The following is a 22358-nucleotide window of genomic DNA, read 5'->3' as shown; positions in this document are numbered from 1 at the left end:
ACCCACTCCAGTGTTCTTGCCTGGAGAATCCCAGGGATGGGGGAGCCTGGTGGGCTGCTGTCTATGGGGTCGCACAAAGTCGGACACGACTGAAGTGACTAGCAGCAGCAGCAGCATCAAGGGGCTTCCAAGCCAGCAGCCTTAAGAGCCCACACCACTGTTTTAATGTTGAGTACCTTTTTTTTTTTGTTTTTAATCTTTTGGTAGCAGCAGGTAGGATCTTAGTTCCCCCACCAGGGAATGCACTCCCTATATTGGAAGCATGGAGTCTCAACCACTGGACTGCCAGGAAAGTCCCTAATGTTAAGTACCTCTAACCATGGTTCTCAACCTCCACTGCAGATAGAATCACCTGGGGAGTTTTAAAAACATCCGGCCACCCACCCCCATCCCTAGAAATATTGATTTAGTTGACCTGAGGTGGGTGTTGGGCATAGGTTCAAAAAGCTCCCCAAGGTGATTTGAAGTACAGTCGAGGCTGAGAACTCCTTTCTGTAAACTTAAAATATTAGTTTCATATTCATGGAATCACCTCACACTGGTTTGGTACACAGTGTGGCTTAGTAAATATCAGCTGGACGTGAATTTAAATATTGCATCAGATCTCAATAGATTCTGTTCTCTGACTGGGTCTGAAGACGTTGAGTACCAGTATACTATTTTGGGTAAAGAATCTGCCTGCAATGCGGGAGACCTGGGTTCGATCCCTGGGTTGGGAAAATATCCTGGAGGAGGGCATGGCAACCCACTCCAGTATTCTTGCCTGGAGAATCTCCAAGGACAGAGGAGCCTGACAGGCTACAGTCCATGGGGTTGTAAAAGAGTCGGACACAACTGAGCGACTAAGCACACAGCACATACTGTCTTGGCATTTCCCAACAGGACCTTGAAGAGCTGAACCTTTCAAGCAGCTTCGAAAGCACTTTATTGAGTGCCTATGCCATGCCTGGCCCCAGGCTGGCAGCGCTGGGGGGAATGGAAAGCAGTCCTTGCTATCCATAACCCCTGTCAGACACGCTTCCACGCTTCCATTCCAGAACTGCTCAGAAGGGAAAGACAGTCGCTGGGCCGTCACGAAGCGGTGTGCTCCCGAATCCAGGCTAGGTAGTTGGCCACGTCGGTGTACACACCCGGCTTGAAGCGGTTGCCGCAACCTGAGCCCCAGCTGACTATGCCTCGCAGGATGAGCTGGCGCTCAGGGGTCTCATCCTCACACACCAGAGGGCCTCCGGAGTCACCCTGCATTAGGGACCGCGGCTCAGGGTCCTTGGCTGGGAGTCCGTCCTTGACTGGGTTGGGGAAGGGCGCCAAGCGGGGCCCCAGGCTCACCTGGCATGCGTCGGTGCCGCCCTCCAGAAAGCCAGCGCAGAGCATGCCGTGGGTAAAGGCTGCTCCGTGCACGTCGGGGGCGGAGCAGCGCTCCGGATCAATGAGCGGCACCTGAGCCTCCTGCAGGAAGCTGGAATATTCCCCACCTGCGAACCGAGAGCACTTTCCTCACACCCCTCCAGAGTCCACTTGACGCCCAGGACATGGACCTGGCTTTACCAGGCTCTCAAACCCGCTATAATCTCCTGTCTCCCTCGCAGCAAGCCCGGGAGGGACTGAGTTGCCTTTAACACAGGGAATGAGTTGCCTTTAACACCTATCCCATAGGCAGGAAGCCAGAGAGGAACTGTGATGTGAATGAACCAGGAGGAAACAGGACTGCTTCTGAACCCCACCCTCACTTCCCATCCAGTGGCTCAAAACCTTGCTCCCCATCCAACCCACCAGCGGGTCCATCGCGGGCCAGCGTTCTAGTAGCCCTTGCAGCCCAGTGCCCAGAGGGAATCCAGAGAACATGCGGCTCTCCCGCTTCGCCACAGGAGTTCTGGGGACTCCCCCACTCCCCCGACAGTGAATTTCAAGCCGTTGGAGAAGCAGACTGCAGAGGCAGGGGCCCTGCGCGTCCCCACAACCCACCAGATCGGCTCCATCTGTCCACCTGCAGGCTTCTCTTGCCTACCCCGGTGGCCAGAAGCCTCCTTCCCGCTTCCAGCCGTTCTGCCTACCCTCGAACTGGTGACCCCAGCCGGCCACCTCGCAGACTGCGGCTTCGGATTCGGCGGGGCGGGAGGCGCTACTCGGCAGGCACACTGGTTGGACGAAAGGCGACGGGTGCGCGCAGCAGCCGTCCGCGCTCTCCTGCAGGCGCACCAGAGCTATCCAGGGAGGGGAGAAGCGTGAGACTGGGACGCCCGGACTTCGAGCCCTGCCCACCCTTTCCCCTGATCCCCGCGGGGGCTCCTCCACGCACCCAGGTCGTGCTGGTAGGTGACGGGCGAGAAGGCCTCATGGAGGCGGTAGTCCCGCACTGCCAGCGTCTGGCACTGCTCACAGCTCTGGTTGTGGCGGTCCTGGCCGAGCACCACGGTCAGCTCCTTCGGCGCGGGTCTGGGGACAGGGTCGGGAAAAGGAAGCGCGCTCAGAGCGGGCCACAGGCATCCTGTGGGAGCCCCCTTCTTCCGAACCCCCAAATAGGTTTCGGCTTCCTCCTGGGAAGCTCTGAAAGGGAGAAGGGGGCAAAGGTGAGCGGGGACGCAGAGAGGTAGGGCACGAGTTCGGGTGTTGCGGGGAAGCTGAGCGCAGAGGAGAGAGGCTCTAGACGGGTCCCGGGCGGGGAGCTGAGCTCGAGGACACTCGCCGGTTCTGCAGGCAGTGAGCCGCAGTCAGCACCCAACAGGGGGCGATGAGGCTGCCGGCACAGAAATGTTGGCCCCAGTACAGCGCGGCGATGTAGGGGTGCGCCCCGGGGAGCGCCACCAGTCCTCCGACGACGCGGTTCAGCGAGGACAGCCATTTGCGGAGCCGCTGTCCACAGCCCCCGGGGCCTGCACTGGCCAGAGGAGTCGGCTGTTCGGGCGGCGAGCACCAGCCTGTGGGAGGAGCCCAGGCTGAGGACCTGGAGACCCACGGTCGATCGGTTGGAATATAGCTCGTCCTACGCCCTCTCCGCTAGACCCTTCGCAACTACCTGAAGTCAGGGATGGAAGAGGGGTCTGGGTCGTGGACTCAGGTTTCTGCAAAGCCGACGGCGAGGGCAAGGGGAAGTGCTCGTGCCTAGCTGCGGCCTGGCACGGTGCCAGGCGGCAGTAATTCCAGCTCAGTCGGTCGCCTTTCCAAATGAAGCACCACGGGCGGGTGTCGTTGTCGGGGTTCCTGTAACCACGAGGTGGGGCGGAGGCGCTATTTTGAACGTGAGAAGCCCTCGAAGGGCCCTGGAGCGAAAGGGGACTTCCAGCCGCGTCCCACGCGCGCACCGGCAGAAGGCGTGGTCGCCCAGTCCCCAGTTCAGCACTTGCTCTGCGGTCACATTCCAGTAGGTGGCCTCGGAGGCCCACGACTGACAGGGTGCGCCGGACAGCGTAGTCCCGGCCGTGCCGCGGTAGCTGAGTCCGCGGTCGCGGTCGTCGTAGCAACTGGCTCTGAGGTCTGCGGAGAGAGGAGGCTCCTCGCCGCTAGGTGATGATTTGGTCCCTCCCCGCCGCCCCCAGCCGCCCTCTCACCCACGGCGCCACTCCCCCTCCTCCCTCTCTGCAGTCCTTCCCACGTGGGGGTGGGGCTTCTGCTTCCTAGAGACCTTAACTCACCTACATCGCACAAACGTCCCGCGAAGCTAGGCGGGCAACGGCACAGGCGGTGGCCCTCCGCCTGTAGGCAGCTGCCCCCGTTGAGACACGGGTTGGTGCGGCAGACTGGGGGAAGGAGCACTCTGAGTCACCCCTAGGCCCAAAGACGGCCCAGAGAGCTCCCTCTTACACTGGCACACCACCCGGCCTCCGGCCAGCCTTTCTTCCTCACCTTCCACTCTGGTCCCTGCCCAGCTCCCCACCAATCTACTCACCCTGGCTGGCCAGTGGCTTGCATTGGGCATGCGGACCCTTGCACTGGCACTTGACTACACCTGCTGGCTCAAGCCTATGCCATATTTCATCCTCGTGGAAGAACCGGAAAAACTGGGGCTCAAAGCACTTTTCTGAGGACAAAAGGAGAAGAGGGACCATGACAAGTCTCCGGGAATCCACAGGACTTCTTCAGTGGGTCTGAGGCTGCCCCTGTTCCCCAGTGCCCCCATCCCTGGCCTCAGCATCTCCTCGCCTTTCTGGCAGTGCTTCCCAGTGAAGTGGTCTGCACAGATGCAGCGTGGGCCATCCGGCATGTTCACACAGGTCCCTCCCTTCTGGCAGGGATTGCGTCTGCTGCAGTGGTCTGAGAGATGGACACAGAGGGAGAAAGAGCAGGGAGCCGGAGTCAGACAGAAGGGGCCAGGTCCCTACCCCAATGTGCTTGTCTTTTGACCTTGGCCCTCCAAGTTTCCAAGCCTTAGTTTACCCACCTGCAAAATGAGGCTACCCACTCTTAGAACTTTTCCCTCTGGGGGTGAGGGGGGCCCAGAATCCCATGTATTTTGGGTCTGATGATACCCAGGAGAGGAGCTAGGGGTGGGGAGAGGGCCCTGGGTCACTCCAAAGGTTGTATGGCACCTTTCACTTTCTTGGGCTCCAGGCAGTATGCCCATCGTTGGTCCTTCTCAAAGTTGGGGGTAGTAGCGCACCTGCAGAAAGAGACAAACCTTAAGATGTGGAAGTGACCCAAGTGCCCATCGACAGACGAGCGGTTGAAGAGGAGGTGGCACATACACAGTGGAATATTACTCAGCCATAGCAGAAGAATAAAACATTGCCATTTGCAGCAACATGGATGGACCTGGGGAATTAATATACAGGTGAAGTGAGTCAGATAAAGATAATATTATATGATATCACTTACATGTGGAATCTAAACAAGAATACAGGTGAATCTATATACAAAATAGAAACAGACTCACAGACATAGAAAACAAACTTACAGTTACCAAAGTGGAAAGGGAGGGGCTAAATCAGGAATATGAGATTAATGGAGAGAAACTACTATACATGAAATAGATAAGCAACAAGGATTTACTGTATACCAGTAATTATTTTCAATGTCTTATAATAACATACACACACACACACACACACACACATACACATATGTATTCTCCAGGCCAGAATACTGGAGTGGGTAGCCTTTCCCTTCTCCAGGGGATCTTCCCAACCCAAGGATCGAACCCAGGCTCCCGCACTGCAGGCGGATTCTTTACCAGCTAAGCCACTAGGGAAGCCCATGTATACGTATTTATATATATATATATATATATACATATATATATATATAAATGAATCATTTTGCAGTACACCTGGAACCAACACAATATTGTAAATCAACTATACTTCAATAAATGAAAGAGATGAGGTTTCCCTGCTTTGCCCAAGGGGCTAAGCTCACCTCCCCTATCACAACCCCCTCTCTTCAAGCAGGGTTCCCTGGACAGAAGGGAGGGCAGAGTCCACAGAAGACCCCTGCTCCAACCCTTCCTGGGTAGTCTTACCAAGGTCGGGGGCCTGGCCGGCCTCTGTGGATGCATTTATGATACAGCTGCCGGTGGTACTGGAAGGGGAAGTGGCAGGGTTCCCCGGTGACAGTGAGAACTGCAGGGATAACACACTCTTTAATGCCTTTCCCTGTGCCCCCATTGACCAGGAACCACCCTCACAGTCTGGTTGGAAAAAGGATAGACCTTTGAAAAGACCTTCAAGACCATGCGTGCATGCTATGGGGATTATCCAGGCAGGGATACTGGAGTGGGATGCCATGCCCTTCTCCAGCGGATCCAGGGACTGAACCTGTGTCTCTTATGTCTCCTGTATTGGCAAGCGGGTTCTTTACCACTAGTGCCACCTGGCAAGCCCTACCTTCAAGACCACACCCTGCTTAAGAGTTGGGTTCTGGAGTCTGACAGCTGGGGTGGACTCCTGACTCCACCAACTACTAACTGGGTGACTTTGGACAAGTCTGCAGACCTCAGGCCTAGAAGACTGCTTGCCATAAAGCAGGCACTTAGTAAATACTTGCTGAATGTTGAAGTTACTTGACCATTCTGAGCCTTACTTGTCTCATCTCTAAAATGGCAAAAATAATACATAGTAAAGATGAAGGGTTTAGGTTTTGCAAGATGAAAAGAATTGTAGATGGATAGTGGTAAGGACTGCGCAACAGTATTATCATATTTAATACCACTGAACTGGACTTAAAAATGGTTGAGGTAGGGACTTCCCTGGTGATCTAGTGGTTAGGAGTCCACCTTCCAATGCAGGGGATATGGGTTTGATCCCCAATCAGGGAACTAAGATCAAGATCCCACAAGCTGGGGCAATTAAGTCCTGAGTGCTGCAACTAGTGAACCTGTGCTCTAGATCACAAGTTCTGCAACTAGGGAGGTCCCAATGAGCCTCAACAAAGACCCGGTGCAGCCAAATAAATAAATAAATGGTTGAGGTAGAGCATTTTGTGTTATGTGTATTTTACCACAATGAAAAAAAATAATGATACAGGTCTATTTGCACAGAAATATATTCATAATTTTAAATAAAGTCAGTCAAAAACAGCATGTCCTATTTTTTTTTAACAAGTATTTTTACATATGCATAAAAAAATAAATCTAGAAGGATATCTCCAAAATTTCTAAAAGTGGTTTTTGGAAGATAGTGGATTGTGGGTAACTTTTCCTTCTCTTCTATTTCTGTAACTTCTGTAGTTTTTACAGTAAAAATATTGCTATCATAATTTTTAAAAAAGAGTACAATTGAGCTTCATTATTCAGATTCTGTGTTTGCTTATCTGCACATCTCACTAAAATTTATCTGTAACCTCAAACCAATACTCAAGGTTCTTTCATGATCATTTGTAGGTATGCACAGAGTGGTGAAAAATTTGAGTCACCCGAAGTGCACATTCCCAGCTAAAGTCAAATGAAGTGATGCTCTGCTTCTTGTTCAGCTCCTACTGTAAACAAGTGTCCTTTTCACACTCTATTTAGTGCCACATTTTCAAATTTTGTGCTTTTGGTAAATGATTTTGCTTGAAAATGGTTGCCAAGTAGAGTGCTAGAGTGTGGTCCAGTGTTCCTATGCACAAGAGGGCTGTGATGTATATTATAGAGGGCATTTTCAGACTAGGTAAGTTTCATCCAGGTGTGAGCTAATAGTGCCACTGGCCATGAGTTCAATATCAATGAATCAACAACATCTATTAAGGAAAGTGTCTTTAAACAAAATCACACATAAGGCAAGGTTATATATTGATGGTGATGAAAATGTAACCAGAGCTCACAGGAACCTAACCCTGTATTTCCTCTAGGAGTAATGGTGTGGTTTTTGCTAATTCAGTGTTCATGGTGACTTTATAGAATATGACTGCTAGGAATAATGAGAACTGACTGTATATACTTCAAAGGAGTGTTGTTAAACTTGAATGAGATTGTCTGTAAAACACTGAGAGTCTGGCACATAGTCTGTGTTTGATATACATTAGCTCATATTGTTAAAGGCATAGTGGCACTTGTGCTGAGGGCCAAATCACGGACAGGATAGTAAAGAAAGAGGGAGAGGCATCTGAGATAGACCTTTAAGATGCAAATGGAATGGGAAAAAAAGCAAGTGAAAATCGCTCAGTCGTGTTCAACTCTTTTCTTCGACTGTATAGTCTATGGAATTCTCCATGCCAGAATACTGGAGTGGGTAGGCTTTCCCTTCTCTAGGGGATCTTCCCAACTCAGGGATTGAACCCAGATCTCCCACACTGCAGGTAGATTCTTTACCAGCTGAGCCACAAGGGAAGCCCAAATGGAATGGAGGACCTTAAGTTGGTGATTAGGCAAGGACAGAGCAGCTAGGTTGGGTCAGGCTAGAGGAAGAAGACCTACTTGGCTGGGTGTGAAGTGCTGAAGAGAGGAGATGAGGTAGTCAGGGTTGGCTGGGCTGGGCCTCAGGGCCATGCTGAGGGACTGTCTCATCCCACCAGGCCAGGCTTACCAGAGCAAGCTCTAGTTTACAACTCTAGGTAAATATTTAGTGTCTAGAAGAATAAAGACAATAGGGAGCTAGGGGGAGACGGCAGATATCCCTCATCTAAAAGGAAACTTGATAATAAAAGTCAATATATTTTAAGCATTTACCATGCACCAAAATGTGGGCTGAATGTCTCACCAGGATAAATGACTCATTTCTCCTTCTCAGCAACCTTAAGAGTTTTACCATTACCAGGTTGGTTTCACAGGTGGGGAAATTTAAGCTTGGAGAAGTCAAGTCACTGACCCAGAGCCACCCAGCCCATGAGTGATGAGGCTGGGATTCAGAAGCACTTGGGCTCTAAAGCCCTGCTCTCAATCCTTTCTTGTCCGTCAAGGGCCCTGGCCTTTGTGTGGCATGCCTGATGCCTGTGAGATACATCAAGAAGAGGAAAGGATGACACAGGCCTGGGAAGCTGAGGAAGAAGAGCAGGTGCTGGGCCAGGCACTCAGATACAGCCCCGACCTGTCCTCAGGGAGCACACAGCTCACTATCACTCTGGGTCTGCAACACTCACTTGCACAAGACCTGACACATAGCAGGCACTCAGGTCTGAATGCCAGCCAGACAACTCTGGGGGTAAGAGTGAAGACTGCCCAGGATCCTCCCTCCCACTCCAAGGGCCAAAGACTAACAATCTGCACACCGTTTCATGACTCATCCCTGTCCGAGGCTCTCTCTGGAGGTGGTCTCAGGCTACTTACCCACTGTGTGATCACTCTCTGTGAGCTTATGCTTCTTGGGGCCTTTCCAAGGTGGAGTCTATGAGGGAGAGAAGAAGACAGGGAATTTTGCCAGAAAGTCATTGCCTGCTCCTGTCCCATGCTAGTCCCCAGCTTCCTCTCACAGCCCTGAAATGCAGAGATTTCCTCCAAAGGCCCAGCCCCTCTTTACTCCTGTTGTCTCCTCAATTTCCCTCTCCCCTAGAATTGCAGGCCACATCCTCATAGCCACCAGTCTGTCTATTCTCTCTCTCCTCTACTTGGGCCTTATGGGCTTGCCTCATCTTTCCAAACAGGACTTCCAATCTCCTGGGCCAAAAGGTCATGGTCAGAGGCCAAAGCTGTGATAGGGACCCACAAGGACCATCCCAGTATAACCCTGCTGGTTCCCACAGTCCTCACCGAAACCGTTGACTCCAGGCTCACCAGCAGGGCCCCCAGGAGCAGCAGTGCCCTCATGGCGTCTGTCTGTTGGTCCAACCACTTGACCAGGAGTCCAGATCAATAGAACTGGTCAAAGGTCCCTGAGGCCTGGGGAGCAGAGGTTGGTTGAGCTGCACTTTTAGGCTGTTTATGGAAAGTCAAGCAGAGTTTCCTTGATGAACCCCTAAGGATGGGAAAGCTGGGAGCTGGTGGGTGGGAGTAGAATAATAAGGAGTGGGGGCTCCCCCCATCTTTCCCAGATAGTAGAACTGGAAGCAGGAAGAGGGGTTGCCTCATTTCCAGTCCTACTGGGGATGAGGAGGGTAAGGAAATCCAAGAGCAGCTCCCTACTTTGGGAATCTGAGAGTCCATGGGGAAGTATCTTGTTGTTTGGTTGCTAAGTCATGTTCGACTCTTTTGCAACCCCATGGACTGTAGCCCACCAGGCTCCCCTGTCCATGGGATATCCCAGGCAAGAATACTGGAGTGGGTTGCCATTTCCTTCTCCAATGGGGAAGTGTATTCATTTTCTATTGCTGTCTAAAATTAACCACAAACTTTGCAGATTAGAATAATATCATAGTTAGTTCACAAATCTCTGGGTCTAAAGGCCTACACTGCGTGATTCAGTTTTCTGCTCAGTTTCACAAAGCTGAGTTCAAGGCTAAGTTCTTTGGAGGCTCTGGGGGAAAATTCCCTTCCAAGGTCATTCAGGTCATTGGCAGAATTAGTTTTTTTTTATATTTGTAGTAAGTGAGGTCCCTGTTTCCTTGCAAGCCATCAGCTAGGGGCTGCCCTCAACTGCTAGAAGCTTCTTGCATTTCTTGCCATAGAGTCCCTTCAATTTCCCAAGCCAACAACAGAGAATCTCTGCCATGTTGACTCCTTCTCACCCTTTGAATTTCCTCTGTTAGGAAGAACCCTGTCCCTTTTAAGGATTCATCTGATTAGGTCAGGCCCACTAAGGAAAATCTCCCTCCCTTAAGGTCAGCTGATTTAGGACCTTACTTATATTCACAGCATTCTTCTACAGAAGTCTCTAGATTAGCATTTGATTAAATAACTGGGAGAAGGTATGTTTACACTGGGGTCTTGAGGGCCATCTTAGAGTTCTACCTACAAAGTAAATGAACACATGGAAAAAATTACCAAAAATACTAAACCAAGAAGTGCTAAAATATGCAATTGGAACACAAGGAAGGGAGATGTGTAGGGCATGTATTATTTTTCCTTCCTAACAGCTATTTATCTTCATTCAGTAAGGATACCCTGATTTTTCCTTTGAAAACTATTTCTCCTTCATCCCCTCCAGGAGTCTCTAGCGCTGCCCACCTTACCCTCAGTTCTAGGGCTGGGGGTGTGGCCTAGGTCTGGCCAATCAGAGTATGGTATTTCTAGACCACAGGGACTGGTTCAGGGATAAGCCATACACAAGTGTGGCCAGTCGGAGTCAGCCCTGGGACTTTTCACCAGAACTTTTAAGATAAAGGTACTTTCTTCCTCTTGGAGTCCCTAAGAATGCAATCCTGGAAATGTTGATGGCCATCTCTGTCACTGCCTAGGGAGGTCCTGCCTGGGAATGAAGCATATGTTTGACTTCTGAGCCCAGGTCATAAAAGGGATCACAGTTTCAGTCTTGGTCTCATGGATCACTCACTCTGGGAGAGGCCAGCTGCCATGCTGTGAGAACACTCAAGCAGCCCTTCAGAGAGGCCCATGAGGGAAGAAAGTAAAGCCTTCAGCCAATAATCAGCACCAATTGGACAGCCATGTAGCCATGTGAATGAACACTTTTGACACAGATATTGCAGCCCTAACCAGCATCTGACCTGCAACCTCATTAGAAACCTCAAGCCAGACCATCCAGCTAAGCAGCTCCTAAATTCTTGAACCTCTAAAGTTGTGAAAATCCTAGTTGATTTTTGTTGTTTTAAGCCATAAATTTTTGGATTATTTGCTACCCAGCGTTTGATAACTAACACAGGTAGAGTGATTATTGATTATTTTATTTGAGAATCTGGATCCTAAAACTAGAGATAGCCTCAAGAATTCTCAGTTAAAGGTACTGATTAAAACCAATTTGAATGGACTTCCATCATTTTCAATCAAAGAAGTCCTGACTGATCCAAAGTAATTTGTGGGAAATGAAGTGAAGACAGAATGTAGCAAATTCTTGATTCTGATGGAAGAGAGGCAGGTCATGGAAGACTTCCTAGGACAGAAACACAGCAACAGGAGGGCAGGAATAAAGGCACCACTTCAACAATTGTTTTCAAAAGTGGAAGTAATGGCTAATAAGACCATGATGAAAGTGAAATCATGAGAGGTATAGACAAACTCATTAAAGTGAAAGCACCTGCATCAGGTCTTGACTTCAGTCTGTGACCCAGAACTGGTCGCCTACTGACTACTTCCATCTGATGAGAAACCAGCTCTCCCTCCAAATGGAAGGGGCCTTTAAACACATCTTCACAAAGAATAGGGAGTTGCAGGTGGGAAAAGGAGAGAAGGGCTTCCAGGCAGACCAAGTAAGACAACTTCACAGAAGCCTGGATGTGGCATGTCAGGTGAAGAATATGGTAAGTGTAGGCTGCTTTATATGGAATGTGAGATGAGACAACCAGTCTGCTGGGACCAGAGATGGATATTCATGAGTATTTGGATGTTCAGCATCTGTTCCCCCCTCCTCTTCCTCTAGTCTGCCAGTTTCTATTTGGGGTTGTGTGTGCATGCTAAGTTGCTTTAGGTGTGTCTGACTCTTTGCAGCCCCATGGACTGTAGCTCACCAGACTCCTCTGTCCATGGGATTCTCCAGACAAGAATACTGGAGTGGGTTGCCATGCCCTCCTCCAGGGGATCTTCCCGACCCAAGGACTGAACCCACATCTCTTAAATTTCCTGCACTGGCAGGCAGGTTCTTTACCACTAGTGCCATCTGGGAAGCTCATATTTGGGGTCACCCCACCCCTATTGCCATCTACTCTTCCCCAGTATATATAGGACACATTCCTACCTGGGAGGTTTATCTTCCAGCATCGTGTCTTTTTTGCCTTTTCATACTGTCCACGGGGTTACCCAGGCAAGAATACTGGAGTGGTTTGCCATTCTCTCCTCCAGTAGACCACATTTTGTCAGAACTCTTCAGTATGATACATCCATCTTGGGTGGCCCTGCACAGCACGGCTCATAGCTTCATTGAGTTACACAAGCCCCTTTGCCATGACAAGCCTGTGATCCAGTATGCTACTGGGGAAGAGCAGAGGGCAATTAATAATAGCTCTAGTAAGAATGAAGCATCTGGGCTAAAGTAGAGACGATGCTCAGTTGTGGATGTGTCTGGTGGTGAAAGTACAGTCTGATTCTGTAAAGAACAATATTGCATATGAACCTGGAATGTTAGGTCCATGAATAGAGGTAAATTGGATGTGGTCAGGCAGATGGCAAGACTGAACATTGACATCTGAGGAATCAGTGAACTAAAATGGACAGGAATGGTCAATTTTAATTCAGATGATCGTTATATCTGCTACTGTGGACAAGAGTCCCTTACAAGAAATGGAATAGCCCTCATAGTCAACAAAAGTGCCATACTTGGGTGCAGTCTCAAAAACGACAGAATAATCTCAGCTCCTTTCTAAGGCAAACCATTCAACATCACATTAATCCAAGTCTATGCCCCAACCACTGGTGCTGAAGAAGCTGAAGTTGACTGGTTCTATGTAGACCTATGATACCTTGTAGATCTAACACACACACACTGAGAAAAAAAATGTCCTTTTCATCATAGAGGATTGGAATGCAAAAGTAGGAAGTCAAGAGATACCTGGAAAAAAAGGCAAGTTTGGCCTTGGAGTACAAAATGAAGCAGGGCACACTGGTCATAGCAAACACCCTCTTCCAACAACACAAGAGATGACTCTACACACAGACATGGACATCACCAGAGAGTCACTGAAATCAGATTGATTATGCTGTTTGCAGCCAAAGATGGAGGAGAAGCACTATACAGTCAGGAAAAACAAGACCTGGAGCTGACTGTGGCTTAGATCATGAGCTCCTTATTGCAAAATTAAGGCTTACATTAAAGAAAGTAGGGAAAACCACTAGGCCATTCAGATATGACCTAAATCAAATCTCTTATGATTATACAGTGGAGGTGATGAATAGATTCAAGGGATTAGATATGCTAGACAGAGTGCCTGAAGACCTATGGCTGTAAGTTCATAGTGCTGTGCAAGAGGCAGTGACCAAAAGCATACGAAAGAAATAGAAAGGCAAGAAGGCTAAGTGGTTGTCTGAGAAGGCTTTAAAAATAGCTGAGGAAAGAAGAGAAGCAAAAGGCAAGGGAGAAAGGGAAAGATATACTCAACTGAATGCAGAGTTCCAGAGAATAGCAAGAAGAGATAAGAAGGCCTTCTTAAAGGAACAAATGCAAAGAAATAGAGGAAAACAATAGAATGGGAAAGACAGATCTCTTCAACAAAATGGGATATATCAAGGGAACATTTCATGCAAGGATGGGCACAGTAAAGGACAGAAACCACAAGGACCTAACAGAAGCAGAAGAGATTAAGATGGGGTGGCAAGAATACACAGAAGAACTATACAAGAAAGATCTTAGTGACCCGGATAACCATGAGGGTGTGGTTACTCACCTAAAGCCAGATATCCTGGAGTGTGAAGCCTTAGGAAGCATTACCACAAACAAAGCTAGTGAAGGTGATGGAATTCCAGCTGCACTATTTCAAGTCATAAAAGATGATGCTGTTAAGTGCTGCACTCAATATGCCAGCAAATTTGGAAAACCCAGCAGTGGTGACAGGACTGAAAAGGTCAGTTTTCATTCCAGTCCCAAAGAAGGGCAATGCCAAAGAACATTCAAACTACTGCACAATTGTGCTCATTTTACATGCTAGCAACGTTATGCTCAAAATCCTTCAAGCTAGGCTTTAGCCTAGTATGTCAACCAAGAACTTCCAGATGTACAAGCTGGGTTTTGAAGAGGCAGAGGAACCAGAGATCAAATTGCCAACATTCACTGAATCACGGAGAAAACAAGGAAGTTCTAGAAAAACTCTGTTTCATTGACCATGCTAAAGCCTTTGACTGTGTGGATGACAACAAACAATGGAAAATTCTTAGAGATGAAAGTACCGACTACCTTACCTGTCTCCCAAGAAACCTATACTTGGGTCTAGAAGCAATAGTTAGAACAGGACATGGAACAATGGACTGTTTCAAAATTGGGGGAGTACAACAAGGTTGTATATTGTCACTCTGTTTAATTCACTTCTATGCAGAGGACATCATGGGAAATGGCAGGCTGGATGAATCACAAGCTGGAATCAAGATTGCTGGAAGAAATATCAACATCCTTAGATATGCAGATGATACTACTCTAATGGCAGAAGATGAAGAGGAACTAAAGAGCCTCTTGATGAAGGTGAGAGAAGAGAGCAAAAAGACTGGCTCTCTTTCACTCAGCATTCAAAAACCTAAGATCATGACATCTGGTCCCATCACTTCATGGCAAATAGATGGGGAAACAGTGGAAACAGTGACAGATTTTATTTTCTTGGGCTCCAAAATCACTGCAGATGGTAACTGCAGCCATGAAATTAAAAGGTGCTTGCTCCTTGAAAGGAAAGCTATAACAAACCTAGACAGCATATTAAAAAGCAAAGAAATCGCTTTGCCAGCAAAGGTCCATATAGTGAGAGCTATGTTTTTTTCTAGTAGTCATGTATGAATGTGTGAGCTGAACCATAAAGAAGGCTGATTGCTAAAGAATGGATACTTTCAAATTGTGGTGTTGGAGAAGACTCTTGAGAGTCACTTGGATTGCAAGATCAAACCAGTCAATCCTAAAGGAAATCAACCCTGAATATTCATTGGAAGAACTGTTGCTGAAGCTCTAATACTTCGGCCACCTGCAAGGAGCCAACTCATTGGAAAAGACCCTGCTTCTAGGTAAGATTGAAGGCAAAAGGAGATGAGGGTGGCAGAGGATGAGATGGCTAGATAGCATCACCAACTCAATGGACATTAGTTTCAGCAAACTCCAGGAGACAGCGGAGGAAAGAGGAGCCCATAGAGTTGCAAAGAGTCAGAATCCTGGGAGAGAGCACCCATTGACTGAGTTTAGGTCGTTAGTGTAGGGAGAGGGTGATCTAGTCCATTAGGCTTCCATAGTGGGAGGTGGTCACTGGAAATTACCCTTCCCTTACACAATAAGGGAGTTGTTCTTCACAACTTAGCAACTGAACAACAACAACTTCCCTATTGTGTGGGGGAAGGGTAATTTCCAGTGACCACTTCCTACTATGGAAGCCTAACGGACCAGATCACCCTCTTCCTACATTAAGGTAATCAGAGAGACCTAAACTTGGCCAACAGGCTCTCACTCCCAGGATTCTGAATCCTGAGCAGGACACACAAGCAAGGATGGTGAAAAGTGCCGGGGTTGGAGGTCTGCCATTTCACCAACTGTACCCTGGCCAGATTGTCCCTGCTCCATGGTATAAGTCAGGATGCCTTCCAAAACCCAAGCTTAAGTAGCAAGGAAATTTAAATTTATCATTTCATATCACAAGAGATCTAGAGTGGAAGGGCTCCAGGAACAGTGCTTTCAGTGGTTTAACAATGTCATCAAGAATCCATGTTCTTGGCTGATTCACACTGTTGTGCAGCAGAAACTAACACAATATTGTAAAGCAATTATACTTAGAAAAAAAAAAAAGAAACCAAGTTCTTTTTTCTTGTTTACTATGGTCTTCAGTGTGCATACCTTCAAGCTGATTCCCTCATGGCCACCAAATGGCTACCACAGCTCCAAGAATCATGTCTAAACTCCAGTGAAGAAGGACCTTTCCTTCCATTAGATCATTCTTAGAAATGAGGAAAGTTTCCTCCCCAAAATTCCCAAGCAGACCTCCTCTTGTGGCTCAATGGCCACAACTGGGTTATCTGCTACTCCTAACCAGTCTCTAGCAAGGGTAAGGGGTTCTCTATGACTGGCTTAGGCCAATCGACCCTGGAGCCAAGTCAGGGGCATGCAGGTTAAGTGGCCTCAGGAACAGAATTGGAACTCTGCAAAAGAGTAAGAAATAGATATTAGGTTGACAACCACAATTGTAATTCCTACATTCTGGTCCTCTAGTGGTCCTTTATTCCTACTTATTTCCAAGTGTATTCCTTCTAGCTGATGCTATGAACCGTTGAGGGCATTCCCATGATGCAAATTCCCTTTTGTATAAGTAGCTAGAGTCATATTCCAATGCTTCTAGCCAAGAACTTTCACTCTCCTTTATCCCTCAAGTCTAACCAGCCTTCAGGTTCTGTTCATTACACTGCCCACATATTTCTCAAAACTCTCCACTTCTTTCCATTCCTATTGTCTCTTTCTTTAACTTCCAGAAAAATCAAGGTATCAACTCTACTGGAACATAATTTGAGAACCTCTGGTGGACATCTGTTATTTCCCTTCGTTAGCATCCATTCTCCTTTATCTAGCAAGAGCCCTCAATGTTCCTTTGGGGAGGGACCCATCCCCCCTTCCATCAAGTGGACAGAAGAAAGCTTACCCTTTCCCTCAGCTGAAGGTGGAGTGGACATGTGATCTAGGCCTGGCCAGTTAGAATACTGCCTCTTTTGGAAATCTCAGGATGCTTAGATCCTTAATTCAAGGGAGAATGTTTCTCATGTTTATTCATTCTAGTTTATTTTCATTTAAAATCTTTTTGGTTAAATTTAAGCTCTTTAGAAGTTACTTTTAGAAATTGAGACACATTACTAATACTGTAGGAATTGGCGAGGCCTTGATTTACAATTTTCTTTGTACTGAGATTTCCTTTCAGGTGTATTTTGTAAAATGAAACATTAAATTTTTTGTTAGCTTAATTTTTTTCTTAAAGACTTTTTCACAATTTAAAAAAAGAACACTACCTCTTTCTGTCCTCAGTGATTTGTTCAAAAGGAACACCTGACCCAAATCAAACCAATGAGAGGCAATCCCAGGATTTTTTGAATTTTTTGATTTTTAGAATCAAAATAGAGTCTTTCTCTTTCTATAAAAGTGGCCCTGTTGGTAGGAAGTGAGCTTGAAGCTGCTGGCAGCCATTAACATCTCAAGAAGGGGCTGAGATAAAGATAACACTTTAAAAGCTGAGTCAGAATATGGGAAAGACAAATTTTGAGTGACGCAATTTGAGATCTGAGATGCAATAACACTTGTAATCAGAACCAAGACTTGTACTTTTAAATTACTTAAATCAATAAATTTCATTTTTTTTAACCTTAGCCAGTTTTAGTTGCAGTCAAAAACTCCTAACTGATGCAAACAGGAGTTCATACGTTTTACCATCAAGTTCCTAAAACAAAAGAAAACAAAACCCCTAGTGATCAGCTCTGTAAGTCAGTACCCTAGAGAACAGAAGCACAATGACCTTGGAAGCAGGGACTGGAGGGAAAAAAGAGCAATGAACTTGAATCAGGAAAACTTCAAATTCCATCTTGGCCACTGACCCCCAGTGTGATCACTGAGTCAGGTGCTCTGCTTTTCAGAACCTTGATTGCCACACCTCTTTAGGGAGGGAATGGCACTCAGACCAACAAGCACAGCTTGTTGAGATGCTTGAATGGGGATTCATGTGAAAGGGCCAAGCCTGGTATTTTGATTGGGACTCAGTCTATAGGAGTTTACAAAGAAACTAGAAAGACTATAAAAAATAAACAAGAAAAAAAAAAGAAAAATTTTAAAGGAAAAAAAAAAAGAAACTTTCCCATGTGGACACCTCTACCCCCACTTTAGCAGTTTCTACACACATGCCAGTTCCTCCTGAACATCCGGGTCCCTTATCAACTGCTTTGGATCAGAGCAGAAAGGTACTCAGGTTTCTATCTTCCCGCAGCTGGAGCACCTATGGGATCAGAAGGGAGAAACTATTGAGTTACTGCTCACAAGTGCTTGGATCCACACAGACGCACACAGACAGCGCTTCTTCACAGCAGGGACTTGGAAGGAAGATTTCAAGAGGTGGCAGAACTGCCTATTCAAAGACAAGTTTAGGGGGTCAGAAGGTACCCAGCCCACCATCCTTCATTCCTCCTTACTTAGTGGCATCATTTTTCTCCCAGGTGTTTAGACTGTCACCATGGAACCTTTGTACAAATGGAAGCATCTCCTTCCTCTAGATGAGTGTGGCCTGTCAGAACTTCTGTGATGATGGAAATATTCTCTAGCCGTTAGTCACGTGTGGCTATTGAGCACTTGAAAACTGGCTAGTGTGACTGAGGACCTGGATTTTCTTTTCTTTCTTTTTTTTTTTTTTTAGTTAATTTAAATTTAAATAGCACATGTGGCCAGTGACTACTGTATTGGACAGCACAGCTCCACAGTGTGATAAGAGGGAGAGGTGTATGAAATATTGTTGGAGAGCTACATGGGCCCAGATCAAGTTGGGCCCTCATAGGCCATGGGGAACAGTCTGTGTTTTATTTATAAGTGTAATGGGAAGTGAATTAGTTGTCTACTGCAGCTAATAAGAGATGACAAATTGCTCCCAAATTTAGCAACTTACATTACAAACATTTACGGGCATACTTCACTTCATGGCACTTCAAAGATAGTGCAGCTGGGGGAGGATCCACTTCCAAGTTCATTCATAAAGCTATTGACTTCATTCTTCTTGATGGCTGGGCAGTTCCCAACCATGTAGGCCTTGCCATAGGTCAGCTTACTTGAGGGTGGCATTTCGTTGCCTTTCGTCACTTTTACTGCTGTTGTTTTTCCTTTGGGGGCCTGTGCTGGGTCTTCGTTGTTACATGCAGGCTTCCTCTAGTTGCCACAAGCAAGGGCTACTCTGTGTTGCGGTGTGTGTGCTTATCATTGCAGGGGCTTCTCTTGTTGTGGAGCACGGGCTCTAGGCAAACAGGCTTCAGTGGTTCTGGCACTCGGGCTCAATAGTTGCGTTTAGGGCTTAGTTGCTTCGTGGCATGTGGGAGCTTAGTTCTCTGACCAGGGATTGAACCTGACTCCCCTGCACTGCAAGGCAAATTCTTAACCACTGGATCACTAGGGAAGTTCCCTGATCTCCCTTTTTAAAAACGTCATTTTGAAAAAATAAATAAATAAAAAGATCATTTTGGCCATAGGTAGAGAGTGGGTTGAAGAGTCAGATTCTGGGAACTGTGTGAGATACCTTCCCATCCTTATCCCATATCAGTCGCCAAGTCTTATTCGTCCCATCCCCACGATAGCTCTCAATCTGGTCACTTCTCTGCACCCCCCTGGCCACCTCCCCAGCACAGGGTATCATTCCTCTCTCTAATGGTTCCTCTTAAAAGGACCTCCTGCCTGTCTTACTCAGGATGGTGGTGGTGGTTTAGTCACTAAGTCATGTCCGACTCTTGCAACCCCATGGACTGCAGCCCACCAGGCTCCTCTGTCCATGCGATTTTCCAGGCAAGAATACTGGAGTGGATTGCCATTTTCTTCTCCAGGGGATCTTCATAACCCAGGAATCAAAGCCAGGTCTCCTGCATTGCAAGCAGATTCTTTACTGACTGAGCTATAAGGGAAGCCCTTACTCAGGATACATGGTTCTCAACAATGAAACCAATTCTGGGTAACTTAGGCAGACAAGGAACTGACTGGGTGCTTGTTAAATCCACCTACCCTTCTAAGGCCGGGCTCAGTCTCCTCCCCCTCTTCTTCTACTGTCACCATAACGAACCCTCAGTTCAGTTCAGTTCAGTTCAGTCACTCAGTCGTGTCTGACTCTTTGCAACCCCATGAATCACAGCACGCCAGGCCTCCCTGTCCATCACCAACTCCCGGAGTTCACTCAGATTCATGCCCATCGAGTCAGTGATGCCACCCAGCCATCTCATCCTCCGTCGTCTCCTTCTCCTCCTGCCCCCAATCCCTTCCAGCATCAGAGTCTTTTCCAGTGAGTCAACTCTTCGCATGAGGTGGCCAAAGTACTGGAGTTTCAGCTTTAGCATCATTCCTTCCAAAGAAATCCTAGGGCTGATCTCCTTCAGAATGGACTGGTTGGATCTCCTTGCAGTCCAAGGGACTCTCAAGAGTCTTCTCCAACACCACAGTTCAAACACATCAATTCTTCAGCGCTCAGCCTTCTTCACAGTCCAACTCTCACATCCATACATGACTACTGGAAAAACCATAGCCTTGACTAGATGGACCTTAGTCAGCAAAGTAATGTCTCTGCTTTTGAATATGCTATCTAGGTTGGTCATAACTTTTTTTCCAAGGAGTAAGCATCTTTTAATTTCATGGCTGCAGTCACCATCTGCAGTGATTTTGGAGCCCAAAAAAATAAAGTTTGACACTGTTTCCACTGTTTCCCCATCAATTTCCCATGAAGTGATGGGACCGGATGCTACGATCTTCGTTTTCTGAATGTTGAGCTTTAAGCCAACTTTTTCACTCTCCTCTTTCACTTTTCAAGAGGCTTTTTAGTTCCTCTTCACTTTCTGCCATAAGGGTGGTGTCATCTGCATATCTGAGGTCATTGATATTTCTCCCGGCAATCTTGATTCCAGCTTGTGTTTCTTCCAGTCCAGCATTTCTCATGATGTACTCAGCATATAACTTAAATAAGCAGGGTGACAATATACAGCCTTGACGTACTCCTTTTCCTATTTGGAACCAGTCTGTTGTTCCATGTCCCGTTCTAACTGTTGCTTCCTGACCTGCATACAGATTTCTCAAGAGGCAGGTCAGGTGGTCTGGTATTCCCATCTCTTTTAGAATTTTCCACAGTTTATTGTGATCCACACAGTCAAAGGCTTTGGCATAGTCAATAAAGCAGAAATAGCTGTTTTTCTGGAACTCTCTTGCTTTTTCCATGATCCAGTGGATGTTGGCAATTTGATCTCTGTCCTCTAATGTCTGATGTGAATCACTTTCTTTGGATTCCAAAGACCTGTTTGCAAATGTTGGAAACATGCTCCAGGTACTAGTGACTTGGAGAGGAAATTTTGCCTCCTCTGATTTCCCTAGTGGAAAGCAGGGCCTGCCTCTGCATTTTATAGGTTTCCTCCTAAAGTGGAGGGGCATTCAGATGCTGGGCACCAAAATAATAGGTGTTTACATGACAGCCTAAGCCTCTCTCTTCTGACCCTTCACCCCACCCCTAGTATGGCACACAGTAAGCAAATATGATCAAACTACTTCCTGGTTTAACACACCCTGGACAGCTCCTCACTACCCTCAAAATGAAGTCTACACTCCTTGCCTAGCTTCCAAGGAGCTCCCTAATTCAGGCCTCTTTTGAAGGCCTGAGCGTCATTTCTTGCCCCCACCCCTCACCAAGCACACCGCAATGTGCACCTGAAACTAGTTCAGTGCTCTGCCCTCAGGTCCCAAATATATAAGCCCTCACCACCTTCCTCAAAAGAACTCTGAACGTGTGCTGCCTCTTGCCAGAGCTCTTTCCTTCCCACACCAGTTACCTCTGAAAACTGCACATTCTCACTTAACTCTCAGGTCTCACTTGGACATGACAGCCTTCAGTGGGTGAGGTACCTGTCCTTTGTCCCACTGACCACTGGTTTTCCTTCTTTCAAGGTACTTATCTTTATTCCCCAAAGTATCCTAGATCCATGCATTTCCCTGCATCTCCACTGCCACCTTCTCAGTCCATATCATCATCCCCTGTCTCCTGGAATTCTATAGCTTCCCAACTGCTTGTTCTGCCTCCATTCTTGGCCCCTTGAAAGTCTACTAGCTAGAGTAATCTTTTAAAAGGCTTTCAAAGGCTTTGAAATCTTTCAAAGGCTTCACATTTCATTTAAGAAAAACAAACTCTTCTCCATGGTTTGCAAAGCCTTCCAGGATTTAGTTAAATCCCTGCTCTTTCATTTCATATCAGACTTTTGGGCTCAGAAGCTACAGAGGCCTTCTTCCTGTTCCCTGAACATAGCAAACTTACTCTAGGCTCAGAACTTTGCACTTGTTATTGCCTCTGCTTGAAACTCTGTTCCTCTAGATCTTTGTGTGGTTGGATCTGCTCAAATGTCACACCCTGAACCCAATTCCCTTCACTATTTTGTCTGTCTTAATAGCATTTATCATTCTCTCAGACCACCCCAATTATTTGTTTACTCATAGGATTACCATCTTGATCCTCCTTCTTGCAGGTAGGCAGAGAGACTGACTATCTTGCTGGCACTACTGTATTCCCCAGCTCCTGGCTCGGTGCCTGGCACGAAGTAT

At 47.1% G+C, this 22358-nt stretch overlaps 1 protein-coding gene across 1 annotated transcript; it reads right to left on the bottom strand.

Moving 5' to 3' along the window:
* Positions 1–901: 901 nt before the first annotated feature.
* F12 (coagulation factor XII) lies at positions 902–9157 on the bottom strand. The gene is made up of 14 exons (XM_040240466.1): positions 9098–9157; positions 8678–8735; positions 5456–5555; positions 4527–4597; positions 4141–4251; positions 3887–4018; positions 3633–3737; positions 3303–3474; positions 3017–3201; positions 2687–2918; positions 2300–2436; positions 2055–2204; positions 1330–1475; positions 902–1239 (listed from the first exon to the last, which is right to left on the bottom strand). Exons 1-14 carry the CDS (start codon positions 9152–9154, stop codon positions 1072–1074), a joined length of 1824 nt encoding a protein of 607 aa, XP_040096400.1. The 5' UTR covers positions 9155–9157; the 3' UTR covers positions 902–1071.
* Positions 9158–22358: the final 13201 nt, after the last annotated feature.

The sequence above is a fragment of the Oryx dammah genome, unplaced genomic scaffold (genome assembly GCF_014754425.2).
Source record: "Oryx dammah isolate SB20612 unplaced genomic scaffold, SCBI_Odam_1.1 HiC_scaffold_5, whole genome shotgun sequence".
Classification (NCBI taxonomy): domain Eukaryota; kingdom Metazoa; phylum Chordata; class Mammalia; order Artiodactyla; family Bovidae; genus Oryx; species Oryx dammah.
The sequence above is the reverse complement of the archived record's forward strand: the minus strand, read 5'-3'. Positions and strand labels throughout refer to the sequence as shown.

What these genes read in the sequence shown, in the direction of transcription:
- F12 (XM_040240466.1), bottom strand. Translation starts at nt 9,154, where the DNA reads ATGAGGGCACTGCTGCTCCTGGGGGCCCTGCTGGTGAGCCTGGAGTCA. An exon ending in AGAGAGTGATCACACAGTGG is followed by an intron (nt 5,556 to 8,677) that starts GTAAGTAGCCTG and finishes TTATCCCTGCAG; the next exon opens with TTCTCACTGTCACCGGGGAA. An exon ending in GGCGACCACGCCTTCTGCCG is followed by an intron (nt 3,202 to 3,302) that starts GTGCGCGCGTGG and finishes TCGTGGTTACAG; the next exon opens with GAACCCCGACAACGACACCC.